The following is a 14,397-nucleotide window of genomic DNA, read 5'->3' as shown; positions in this document are numbered from 1 at the left end:
GTTGAAACGAGATGTCTAGATTTAATATTAAATTTGTATTTATTTTTTTATTATTTGACTCCCTGGGTATTATACATCATTATCTGCGTGTATATTAGCTCTGAATCTGATATTATTCATCTGTGTGTTTCTTAGCTTCTTAATATATTTATTTGTGTTTTTTTAAAGTTTATTTATTAGTATTTTTAAAATTATTTATTTGTTTAAATAAATAAAATTTTAGTCTCAAAACATTTTTATTTATTTATAAGTCCAACGTTTCGTCCAATTCGGCCATCCACAGGTACAATCTATTACAGAAGACAATCTATTAGAAGGTGATTGTGATAAATAATTTTTATTTTAATGTGATAATTGACTAATTACAAAAATATATGAATCCCTAATATTTTAATGTCTCATAGGGTATTTTGTTGGATTGACCCGGACAGAATCGTCTGTATGAAGTTGTTTTGTATTTTTTTAAAATGATTTATTTCTAAAATTGTATTAAAGTAAGATAAATTATAAATAATATTGTTATTTGTTTTGGAATTCTTGAAGATCATATGTGTAATAAAAGCTATTTGTTATAGATTGTCCCTGAAGATAGCCTAATTGGTCGAAACGTCGGACTTATAAATAGAATAAAAATGTTTTTAAATTAAAATGGATAAAATTTTATTTATTTTAACATAATTAATAAGTCTCATAAAGTGTAAGACAATAAATAAAGTTATTTATTTGTTTTTTTAATTGTTATACTACGGTGGCTATTTTATTTATTTATACTTTTCTATTTATTGATAATTTTCATTAATTTGTATTGCATTTTGTAACGGATTGATTGAGAGGAATGGAGAGAACGGTTTAGATAGAAGTCAAACTTCCTACAATTTAATTTTCGCCTACTTTGATGTCGAAAAACATTGTTCTGCGCTACAGTTGTTGGTAAACATTAAAGACACATAATCACAATTAATTACAAAAAAAAATTAAGTTTTTTTCAGAAAAACTATAACTTTATCATTGTACAATTTTTAATGCCATTAATAAAAAATTACTGAAATACTAGTTATAACTTGAAAGTGCAATGTTTTACAAATTTTATGCCATCCCGGCAAAACAAGAAAATGAAATAGCCGGTATATGTACATGTCATTTTTCTATTGTATATATTTGTAAATGCTTATTTCTTATTCCAGGAGATAAGAAAAAAAAAAAAAAAAGCAATGTTTTACGAGAACGGTTTGGAAGACATTAATTTTTTTTTTAAATTTTTATAGCATTTGCTACTTTTGCTAAGTTGTTAATTAATTACCCTGTCGGTGACTAAACTGTTATGTGGTTGCAGAGTTGGGCAAAAATCAGCTGTAGTTGAAACTGATAACTAATATTGCCATGGCAACGACACATATTCATGAATGAACCATTCATAAATAAATATAGTATCCATGGCAACATTAGTTATCAGTTTCAACTACAGCTGATTTTGGCCCATCTCTGTGTGGTTGCAGGTAGTTGAGTAAGGTTATTGTTATAATCTGATATTAATTAACATAACTTCATAACTGTAAGTCAGGGCGCGGCCATTCTGACAACCTAAGAAATAAGTCTTCCGATGTTAAAATGAAATATCAGCTAGTTAGCAAGCCATGTGAAATGAAAGCCCGCCAAGCAAATTAAGAACTATTAGAAAAACCATTAAACCACGGACTACATCAAACCGTTCCAATCGCAGGGAGGAGGTAGCTATTGCCAGATTGAGAATAGGTCATACGAGTTTAACTCATAGATATCTGATCAGTAAGCAGCCACCGCCAAAATGTCAATACTGCAACAGTGTACTTACGGTCAGTCACATATTTGAAGAATGTTATTTCTTAAATAGATTGGGAGTGGGACCGAGTGTATCGGATGCTCTGAATGATGACCAGAAGAACGTGGAAATGGTTTTGGTTTTCTTAAAAAGGAATGGCCTTTTAAATAAGATTTAAACTCCAAAGTTTGTTATACGTACTAATTAATTCTAAAAGAAGAAATTATTTAAATTTTTTTCGTAATTATTTAAAGAGTATCAAATCTTGAAATATAATTATGGGCGTTGATGACCTCAGGGTTTTACGCCCTAAAGCCCCAACAACAACTTCATAACCGAGGTAGTAAGCTCATTAAACTTTATTTGGGAAGCTTTAGAAAACGTTTTTATTTCTTCAAAGTAAATCAATTATAGCAAAATATACTTTATAATTAACAAAACAAACATGTATAATTGAAATTTAACGGTTAGATATAATACAATACTAAGAATAATATCGGTACTGGAGATCTACGGAAATAGTTTTTTTTTTTTTTAAACAATTTTCATAGAATATATTTTACACATCCCCCTTTGGATGGAGAATACTTAATAGTAATTACTATAATGAGGTGTAGATAGTTGACCGTAGATTAATGCTTGAAGAAGTTTGTCGGGGGGTGCGGTCAGCAAAGAACAACATAAATAAACAAAACCATATTTATATATCCAACATTTCGACCTGAGTTTCAGGTCTTCATCAGGGCTATAGAACAAAAGAGATAACAACAACATTTTGAGAAACATACAATTGAAAAGGAATAGCAAACAATAAATTTAGAATTATATAAAATATTATCAGTTATCATTTTTTATCATTTATGATTTAAATGATTTTATATAATTCTAAATTTGTTTGTATACTATTCCTTTTCAATTGTATGTTACTCTAAATGTTGTTGTTATCTCTTTTGTTCTATAGCCCTGATGAAGACCTGAAACTCAGGTCGAAACGTCGGCATAAAATAAATAAATATGGTTTTGTTTATTTATGTTGTTCTTTGCTGACCGCACCCCCCCGACAAACTTCTTCAAGAAAGAAGTAATTACTATACTTCCAATACAATATAATAGATCAAAAATAAAAAAATGAATCTATTCAACTTTGATTTGAAATTAATCTTTGCTAGTTTCAGAACAAGAAATATAGTAGAAAATCAGAAGTATACAATTTTACAAAAATTCCAATTTGTTCTTAACCACTAATTCAATGCTAATTGCTATAGAATCAACATTTAAAATACAACACATTACATTCCTGACGTAACTCGGCGTAGGCTGAAGAGGAGTTGGATGCGGGACCTCCTAGTATAATAAAATAATTTACTTAACGTCAGGAGGATGCACTGGGTGCTATCTCCTTCATGCCATGCCTTCATAGAACATCTCATTTACTGGAAGTAAAGCACATTTACAAGTGCATAAAAAAAATATATTGAAAATACTAAAAATGATCTGAAAAGGTTCGGTCATCTGAAAGGCTTATGTATAAATTAGTGAACACACACGTGTCTATCGTAGAGTTACAGCAAAATCACAGCCACTATTATAGTGTAACTATTCAATAGTTACAGTCATGACAGTAATAGCGTACAAGCTCTTGCGTAATAATTGATAATGTAAGTAATGTCATCGAAGTAGCAGTTACGTTAACTATCATGTGTATACGCCATGACAATGAACTGTTGCTATATATCAACTTTACCAAATATAACGAGGTGGGAAAACAGTGTTTTTATATATCTCCCCCAAAAACGTAAAGTTGTTTCAGTCCAGATTCCATAACTGATTCCACCCCGTGCCCCAAAAACAAATCAAATACGGCCCCCCCCCCTAAAACAGGCCTCAAAAATAATCCACCCCGAGTCTAGAAATCCAATCCGCCCAAGGCGTAAGAATACATTTATACTAGTTCTCAAAAATAAATCTATTCCGGGCCCCAAAAATAAATATTGTATAGGCCACAAATGGTCTAGGTACGCCTATGACCTAAAATTAAATAATATGTGTGGAAAATAATAACTTGTTAGTCATAAAAAAAGTGTTGAATGATTAACTAAAGAAACTAGTCGAAAGACTAATGCGACACTACTCTAGCACACCGACATAGATAAGCGTACCCAGAGGGGGGCAGGAGGGGGCCACTGCCCCTCCCCCCCAATAGAACTTAAAAAATTATTAATTTAATAAAAATTGACTTTTTTTAAAAAAACAAATAATGTTAGTGACAAGCTAAATTATCATAACTTGATTGACAATGGCTTACCATCTCCAAGTTTTGATCCTGGGCACGCCTTTGTCTACATATAACGTAAACCCATCTTACTCGATATCCCCGATCCCAGTACAAATGTGAAAATCGGGTAAAAAAAGCACTAAATTTCAGTTATGTACTACTTTTCGTTTTTGAGCAAGGCTGTTCACACGCAGACTATTTTGCGAAACTTGCTTATTTAGACTCATGGGACCTCAAAACGTGTATTTTCGTAGAAAACTGGAATTCATATAGTTTTTTACAATCGAAATAATATATTCGATATATAAGTCAAAGAAAAAATTGACCTGTTATTTTTTTATTTGGTAGAAAATACAATGAGTGATAACATTTTCTTTGCTTCCTCAGCAGAGGTCTGTAATTGATTCACGAAATGAAAAAAAATAAGTAAATATGTTCGTATAATCGAAAATTATTACATTTTACGTTTTAAGCAATAAAGAAGAAAATTGAATCCGTGTCTATCTGCAAGCGAATTTGTGTTCTTCTATAATCGATCGTTAATCGATTTTAGAAATTTAATTAAATGTTTCAAGGATTATGAAGGTTGCATAAATTGCTACCTCCAAAAAAGTGAATTTATAATATTTATTTATTCTTATATTCTTCCTTTTTAAAAAAAACTGATTTAAATTTTTAACAGCATCATTAATTATTGTTTAAGAACTTGCATAAGATATAAATATATTACACAAGGTATATTATGACTATTGTTTAATTAGTTACCTAACATGATTTTGCAATTATGAGCATATATTTGGGAAATAATTTCCTTATTCTCTCAGTTTGTATCGAGAAGGCATCCACCATGTTCGCTCTTATCAGGATGATGAGGTTAGTAAGAATGAGATATAAGTAAGGATAGAGAAATTGAGAGTACAAGAGTAATTTTTGATTAATTTGTATAAACTTTGTAACTTTGTATAATTACTAGTCATAATTGATGAGTCTACCAAGTATAGGTAGAAGGAAGAAAATTGCAGCTGTTTCAAAACGTTAAAAAGATATATTTTTCATTCGGAACTCTATATCTTTAAAATTACAACCAATACTAACAAAACCTAAGGGAACATTATTTAAAGAAGAGTAAATTTGCTAAAATATTAGCCCTAATAGAGCTATTTATGTTAAATAGTTCTTGAGATATAGCCTTTTAAGAAACAAAATTTCTTTAAAATGTATTCAAAGATTAGTAGTTAGTTAATTACTTTGAGAAATCTATATCTCAGGAACTATGTGACGTACAGATGTCTATTAGCACTCAAACTAAAGCTAGTTTAATGGACTAAAAAGTAGTTTATGACCTTTACCTTCATAGAAATAGTATTTTTCATGATATTTGCTAAAATAAATTAATTTCTAGTTGTTCGGACAATAAGTTTGATTTATGAAAAAATAAAATTCCAGACCCATAAGACGCACATATGTCTGCCAACACTCAAACACTTGACTAGTTATTAATCAAAATGGAAAAGTCTGCCAAGTATAAGTAGGTAATATCAAATTAATTTTATTAACTTTTTTTTTATTGCCAACAACACTATAAAACCCAAGAGAAAATCATTTGAAGTAGAGTAAATTTGCTAAACTACTGGCCCTAATAAAGATATTTGCGTTGAATAGTTCTCGAGATTTTGCTTTTTAAAAAGCAAAATTCCATAAAAAATGAGAAGTTAGTGAATTTATTTTGAGAAATCTATATCATAAATACGATTCAACGCATACATGTCTATTTGCACTCAAATTAAAGATAGTTAAGTTTTCGAATGTTGTTGGTAGTTTGAAGGATATATAGCTTCGAATGAAAAATTATTTTTTTTTTTTTTATCGCTTTGTAACAACCACCTTTTTTTATTCCCCCTACCTATACTTGGCAGACTCATCAATTTAGACTAATAATTCTACATAATTTATTATTATTTATTTATCACCCTACCCTGCCTATTAGACAATACGGGTGTTCGCAGCAGTGGTACAACTCATTGCTACATATGAGAAACATTTACATAGCTGTGCACACAGCTTGCTCTTGCTATAATTATAAATCTTGCTCTCCTCCTGAGGCCTTGCTGGTGTAGCTTATTCTCTCCTGCCCAGGGAGAAGTGAGTAGAGCCCACAGCCTCCTTCCACCCATACACGAAGGTCTTGTAGTGCGGGTAGTTTTCTTTTCTTTCTTCATCATCAGCTCAGGAAGATCGCTCTCAGTCAGAACATAGAGTCCTGTTTCCCTCATCATCTTGACTCTCAGTGCTTCATAGGCGGTACAGGCAAGTAAGACGAGCTCGGCGGTCTCAGGAACCTCACAAATTGGGCATAGATGATCAATGTTCAACAAGCCATGTACATAATTTTCATTAAAGTATTCAAAAATTGGGGTGAATCAATAACTGCCTTTAATTCCCCCTGGCTCTTGTACTATCGTTGGAAGACATTAACCCTAAAATGGTCATAATAGCCCAGATTAAAAAGGAAAGGTTGTATGAAGCTGTAATAACATTGTTAAGGTTAGTATATGGTCTGGGGTGCGTCAGCAAAATCGACCAACCAAAAGTGCCAATTTATCTAATCGATTTTCAATATGTGTTTCGATATAACCCAAAACGATTTAATTAATGAAAAACTAAGAGGTCTTTAATTGAAGATAGGTTTCATTATTGAACGTGTCGTCATTGGAAGATTTCTCCTTTCATGAATTTATTCTAATCCTGTGCGAAGGTTGTCAAATGGATCACAAATTTACATTACTCGACAAAAGGCATATGTAAATATACTTTTTTATTTTATTTAATGTAATTTACAACTGTACAAAATAATACAATAGGTAAATATGTTGTATGTTTAATATACACTTGTAAATCTTGGGAAGTAACCACCCATTGGTGGTACTTCAAAAATTAATTTAAATTAGAAGGTCCCGTGGCCATCTTCTTTTCAGACGCCTCGGAGGATTATCAGGGATTGTTAAGGATGAAAGATTAAGAATTAATGGGTTAGGATGGGTAAGGAGTTTTGAATGAAAATACGCATATCTGTTTGGGTCAAATCTGCAACAAATGGGATGTTAAGGTCTTTGTGAATGAGTTCATTTGTGACGTAATAAGGAGCATCAAGGATTTTGGATTGCAAGGATTGGATGCGGGAGAAATTTGATAATTTGGTGGAGCCCCAGAGCTCAATTCCATATGTCCTAATTGGTCTGATTATCGTAGTGTATACTAATTTTTTGTAGTGAATAAGAAGTTTAGAGCGTTTGCCAAGTAGGTGTTGTAGCAATCGGAGTCTACGAGCAGTTTCTTGTCGTTTCAGTCTTGTATGTGGATTCCAAGTAAGCCTCTTGTCAATATGGAGTCCTGAGTATCGAATCTGTTCAACAGGCGTTATGTAAATATACAAAATAAAGAACAATAATTATGTTTTTTTCGATTGTCTCAAAACAATTTTAATTAATTCAATAAGGTATATCAATGTAAAATTATGTGAAACTATTTGAAATGTATAATAACCAAATATAGTATTGCTATGAATAGTTTAGATAAAGAAAAATATTAATATTTGTTTTAGATGAACCGAAAATAGTAGAGTTTATCTGACACACCTGAACCGTTTAGAGTTCAAATTTACTTGCGTTATCATCCTACAATAGATAGCACTTCCATTATCTAAATCTGAACTTGGAACTCTCCTCATTACTCAAAACTTTTTTTAAAATTTGTTTATTGATATTTAGAACTGTATTAAAATATAGAATACAAGTAAAATTGGTGTTAGTTATATTTTTTCCTTTTATTTATTTATTTTATACCAGGTCGGCCTAGTGGGCCTTACTTGGTTGATATAACCTTTACATTATACATATATATTTTTAACAGTTGATTATGGGGGGAGGAGTATAATCTCGTACAAGTTAATTTGAAAAAGGGACGAAAGAAGAATACAAAATAAATAATTATAATAAGTAAAATAGAGGTAATATGAATAATATAATTAATAAATATAGAATTTATATTATAATAGAATGTCCTGCTGCAGTCTGGGCTTCAGTCTTCGGGACTTACAAAAAGTAAAATAGAGGTAGTGTGACTATGAATTAATTTTATATTTATTAAAATTTATAACAGAATGTCCTGCCTGGGCTTCAGTCTTCGGGTTGAGGTTGGGTTTCCCAGGTTGTAGGTCACTACTCCTTTAACTGTCGGCAACTGGGAGTTGAGCTTCATGAACCCTTTTTTTGATGTAATCCTCTATTGACTCCATCTGTAATTCGCGATGCAATTGGCTATTTCTTACAAACCAAGGAGCATTAACTGCGATTCTTAGGACTTTATTTTGCAAAGATTGTAATTTTTTACTTTTATTAAAGGATGCCGCTCCCCAGACTTCACAGATGTACATCAGCAGTGGCCCGAGAATTCTTTTAAATATAAGTTGTTTCAGGTTTTAGTTTGGAATGGTGTTAGTTATAAAATGACATGATACAGACATATAGAGAATTGACCTATTGATAAGAAAGGAGAAGATCCCGAGGCCATCTTCTTTTCAGACGCCAAGGGGGATTTTCAGGTAATGAAGGAGAAGCCAGGTTAGAAACAAGTGGGTTTAGGTGGTTGGGACGTTTATCATGGAAAGATTGGCATCTGGTTCTCGCCATGGAACATGGAAGTCCTGATGGATGACTTGATTTGTGACAAAGTAAACAAATTAAGCCAATTGTAAGGATCCGATATCAAAGGAATGCGATGGTTATTTAATCGAATATATTTAAATATTTGATGGTTATAATGATATTAGAAATTTTATTATCTTGTAAAGGTTACAAGGTTAAAAAATTAGTTGCCCAGAAAATCCGCTAGGAGCTTCTATGAATTTACCGAATAAGATGGACATTAAACTAGGCTGATCGTAATTATATACTTATAAATATTTAATACGACATTATGAATACCTGTAATGAAATATAAAATCAGAAATAAATAAAAATGGGTTTAAAATAAATATACAAGGGCAATAAGAGAATGCTGACTATAATTTGGGCAATGGTAAACCCATTTGGCACTACCACCATAAGTTATAAATTCACTATTAGACTCAACACGCGCCTCGTAACACTTTAAATATTTGAACGCACGTCGTCAACAAACTGTCGAATCATCGGTTACCAAGGTGAATCATAGCCTACGAATATTGGATAGGAACAAATATCAAGGGCCATAAAAATATTTTTTGTCTGACTAAAGAAACCTGTTCCCTTTCTTTAGTTGGTTACGAGAAATTTTCCATTCATTTTTTCCTATCTTTAAATCAAATATTAAAATTTCTATTTCTTAAAACTCCAAAATGAATAAATAAGATACACAGATCATAAGTAAATCGAAAACAATAAAACGTATTTAATCACGGAACTCTTACCCCTGTCGAACAGATCCGCTACCTTGGACTACATTTGGACAAGCGATTAACTTGAAATCCTCACACCAGACTGAAAAGACAGCGAACTGCTCGTCGATTTCGACTATTACAGCACTTACTAGACAAACGGTCTAAACTTCTAATTCATTACAAAAGACTGATCTACATGACTGTAATAAGGCCAATCTGGACATACGGAGTTGAGCTTTGGGGCTCCACTAAACCTTCGAATTTCTCTCGTATCCAATCCTTACAATCCAAAATCCTTCGTAAAATCCTCAATGCTCCTTTGTCACAAATAAAATCATACATAAAGAGCTTAATGTTCCTTATGTAACCGATCTAGCCCGAACCAGATATCACTCCTTCCACTATAAGCTCTATAACCACTCAAACCCCCTAGTTTCTAATCTTGCATCTTCTTCCATTCCTGACAATCCTCTGAGGCGCCTGAAAAGAAGATGGCCACGAGACCACCTAATGTAAAATGTCATTAGAGTGCTACCAATGGGTAGTTTCTCTACACGCCTGTAACACTCCATATTAACTGGGATCAGATTTACTAAATGTATTATAATGTACAGTTGGAAATAGCAATAAATAAATATTTAAAAAAAAATATAACGGAAGATCTTACAATAAGTGCATACAATATTTTTTTTTTTTAGATTTGATAATTTACAACTATATTTAATTTAATGATTGTTTGAGAGTGGTTTATTTTATTATTAATACTCACAAATTTGATCCAAATATACCCTCAACATTTATTTTCAGAAACTCTCCAACGTTTCGGCCCTCATGCAATTTTCAAGGAGTCAACCTAAATATTGATGTCATATTCTTTAAATTTTGTCTCCAGGCTGATTGCCCAAGTCATATAAAACTTTTATATGCTTTTTTGAAAAAGTTTTAGGTTTAAAATATAAACTTAAAACTTTTTTACATAAATACTTGTCACTTTTTCTACTTACTAACATCATTCAAAACTGTTATGAATAATATTTATTATAACTATTTAGGCAGTTATCTCACCCCAATTTTTTATTACTTTAATGAAAACTATGTATGTAGGGCAGGGTGATAAATAAATAATAATAAATTATGTAGAATTACTAGTCAAAATTGATGAGTCTGCCAAGTATATGTAGGGGAATAAAAAATGGCAGCTGTTTCAAAACCTTAAACAAATCAAATTTTCCTTTCAGGACTTTATATCATTAAAACTATCAACAACACTAGAAAACCTAATAGAACATCATTTAAAGTAGAGTAAATTTACTAACAGCGCTATTTATATATAAATATAGCTTTTTAAATTGCAATATTGCATAAAGATACACGGTAAAATCAGTGGATAGTGAAGTTAATTTGAGAAATCTATATCTCAAAAACTATTCGACATATAGTTTATAACGTTTATTTTCGTAGGAGTAGTAGTTTTTATGGCATTTGAAAAAATAAATTCAAAAATTGTTAATTTCTAGTTGTTCGGATAAAATATTGTCAGATATTTGAAAAACTACTACTCTTACGGAGACAAACATTATGAACTACTTTCTAGTTCATTTAACTAGCTTTAATTTAAGAGCTAATAGACATTTGTGCGTCGAATGAATTTTGAAATACGGATTTCTAAAAATTATTTCACTTACTACTGATTTTCTGTTGTGGAATGTAGCTTTTTAAAAAACCATATCTCGAACTATTGAACGAAAATGTCTCTATTAGGGTTAATATTTTAGAAAATTTACTCTTCTTTAAATGATGTTCTCTTAGATTCTCTAGTACTGTTTGTAGTTTTAAAGATACGAAGCTCCGTAAGAAAAAATTTTTTTTTTGACGTTTTGAAATAGCCGCCATTTTTTATTCCACCTACCTATACTTGACTCATCAATTTTTACTAGAATTATACATAATTTTCATTATAGTAATCTAAAATTGTTACGAAATAATTTACTTTTTTTTTTCCTCTTGTACTCTCGTACTAATACTACTAATATAACACTAACCTTCGCCCCCCCCCCTCCAAACTAATATTCCCTAAGTGCCGTCACCTATGATTAGTTTACAGGGAAACCCTATCTTAATTAAACCTATCCTTAATGAGACAAATTATTAGGAATTCAAGGTAAATTTTACTTCCTCATTACAAAAGGATAATATTTATCTAAGAAATTAAACAAAATGTCGACCAGAGAATCGAAAATTTCCACTCACATTTTCGGAGATTGTGCTAAGTTCAAATTCAGGCCATTGATTTTTTTCTGTCCATGCACTATAGGTTATTCTTTGTTCAACATCGTCAGAAATTGAAGATTAATGTAAAAATATTAATTTTATTCCCAGGATCGCCTTAAAATTAATTTATAATTATTAATTTGTTTATACGTATAAACTTATACGTATAAGTTTTAAAGATTAAAATGAATGAAACAATTGAAAGAAAAAACACAATTATTGCTCTAAATTTTCTGATGAATGTTGTTTTTGTACTTTAATGGTGCATATATAAAACAGAAAAAAAAATCTATTTTACTAATTCTATAACAGATAAAATACTTAAGTTGTTTCAAAGAAATTGTATACTAATAGGCATGCCCAAATGTAATTTCCCCCAAGTTTTGAGTAGGTCAGGTCCTGAAGACCAGATAAAACTAAAAAACAAAAAATTATGAAAAAAAAATTATTTATATACCTTGAGTTTCTATTGTTATAAAAGTTTGTATTTTATGGTTTCACGAGATAGTAATAACAAATATAAATTTTTGTTTCTGCCTAGAGTACGACAGTTTAACAAAAGATAATAGGGGTATTCATGATATTGTGTTAAATGTAAAATGTTTTACCATGTTAAATGTTATGTTAAGTACAGCAATTGTGAGGAGCCCTATTTAATGTTAAATGTATAAGAGCTCCTAGCGGATTTTCTGAGCAACTTGTTTAGTAATCTTTCCTTTCAAAACTTCATGTTATTGTTTAATTCTAAGTTTTGATTACATTAATTTATTACAACATGCCTAAAATAAGTGAAAAGTAGAAGTGTAAAAGTTTGACTACTGATTGTCTTTTTTAAAAAGTTCAAAACACAAGACAATAGAAAAAAAAAAAACACAAACTACGAGTAAGTAACCCAACACGACAACAAATAAAACGGTGACAAGCTCAGCTGATCTGTTTCGTGACGTCATTCTCCATTTAACAGACCTAGTAACAGACTCTCAGCCATGTTACATGTTATATCGTTTTAACTTGGTAAAATATGTTAAACTAAAGATCATGAATACCCCTAAAGATGGTAATTTCCCATTCGAATCGGTTTACTATATTTTTCCTTAGTTTTTTATTAAATATAATTAATTTTATGGCGTAGCTATAGGTTATAGCTATATTATACTATCTTAGCTGGGCTCACATCTACAACTTATAATGCCACAAGGCAATCAAAGAGAAAAGACGCACTAGAGTATATATAATACATTTCATCTATTATGTATGTATGAGCTAATGTTATTATTCTTAATGAACAGTACGTAAATAAAAGTTTTTATTCACATTTTTTTATCTATACATAATATTAATTTAATAAATTACTTTTAAAAGATATATACGATAGAAGAAATATAGATACTCCTATATTTCTACGAAGCGTTTACTGATGGAAAAGGAACAGCAACTGTTACGAAACATTACGAGTGTTTTCCACTAAGAGTACAGTAAACCCAAAGGTTGCTGCCACTAAAATCCTTAGTACGGTCAATGGCCGAGCAAATCACAGCGCCTTACTGTAAACATTACTAACAGCAATATTATATACATAGACACTTTATGGATACACAATTAAAATGTTTTTTATTTTACCATAAAATAAATAATTGCTTAAACCGAAAAAAAATCAACCAAGCTGTCTCGGGGAAAAACCACGAAAGCAACATCTTTAAACCTAAAACCTATTTAGAGATTTTGTTCTAGATAAATTAGAAAGAATAAAATAAATTAAGTTTGTACTGTTACAACTCATGAAGGGGATCAGCACTTTGTAAGGAAGTATTGTCACTAGACCAACGGTTGTACAAGGAGATAATTCAGAATTACGCTTCTTGGTGAACCTCTGAGAGCTTCCCTACACTCATCAACAAAAATATTGAATTTTAATTAAATTATGTAATTTGAACCATTACAAGTTGAAACTATCTTGTGTGAGGTAAAAGGAGGTAATAATTTACATACTGTCAATCACCAAATTATGTATTTTTCATTAAAAGAATTTAAAATCTTAAAAAGCACCTACCAATTCTGCTTTAAAATATCTAAAGGTTTATTTCCAAGTTAAAAAAAAAATAATTTAATTTTTACATCTTTCTTATAGAATAGGGTATATTTTATTTGTGAAAGACGAAGTCTTTTTATTCATTATAAACAAAACCTGAGTCTAGTGCTAGTTTTGTGCCATTACAAAAACAATAAACAAAAGATAAAACAAGTGTTCCATAACAAAATAATAAACAAAAAATAAAACAAACTGGATAATACAAAACTATAAACATAATATTCATTACCCCATTATATTTAATTTAAAATAATGAGAATTTATTTAAAAACAAATTTGATCCTTTTTCTCAACTTTATTCTTTTTAAATCCTTCCAACGTTTCGACCACTCAGGTCATTTTCAAGGATACCTTTACTTTGTTGTCATTTTCTCTTTTAAAATTCTTAAAAATGCCGGCTAATTGCCTTTGTCCCATCAATAAATTCTTCTATATAATTCTTTCCTAAATTTAAGACTTGTACTGTTTAGAGTTTGCAAATGTAAATGATAGAAAGAAAAGTGGTTAGTACAAGTTTTAAATTTAGGAAAGAATTATATAGAAGAAGT

At 30.5% G+C, this 14,397-nt stretch overlaps 1 protein-coding gene across 8 annotated transcripts in view; it reads left to right on the top strand.

Moving 5' to 3' along the window:
- The window catches only part of LOC106681193 (uncharacterized), a 307,220-nt gene that overhangs the window by 183,227 nt on the left and 109,596 nt on the right, over nucleotides 1-14,397 (top strand). Inside the window, exon 1 of one of the 8 annotated variants that reach the window (XM_067052200.1) lies at nucleotides 4,911-4,946. The exons of the other annotated variants lie outside the window; for them this stretch is intronic. Coding sequence (XP_066908301.1) covers nucleotides 4,921-4,946 — 26 coding nt within the window. The 5' untranslated portion in view covers nucleotides 4,911-4,920. Of the gene's footprint in view, nucleotides 1-4,910; nucleotides 4,947-14,397 lie in introns of those variants that run through there. 8 annotated transcript variants of the gene reach the window in all.

The sequence above is a fragment of the Halyomorpha halys genome, unplaced genomic scaffold (assembly GCF_000696795.3).
Source record: "Halyomorpha halys isolate HHAL.00 unplaced genomic scaffold, Hhal_1.1 Scaffold19.1, whole genome shotgun sequence".
Taxonomy (NCBI): Eukaryota; Metazoa; Arthropoda; class Insecta; order Hemiptera; family Pentatomidae; genus Halyomorpha; species Halyomorpha halys.
This window is presented reverse-complemented; position numbering and strand designations above follow the sequence as displayed.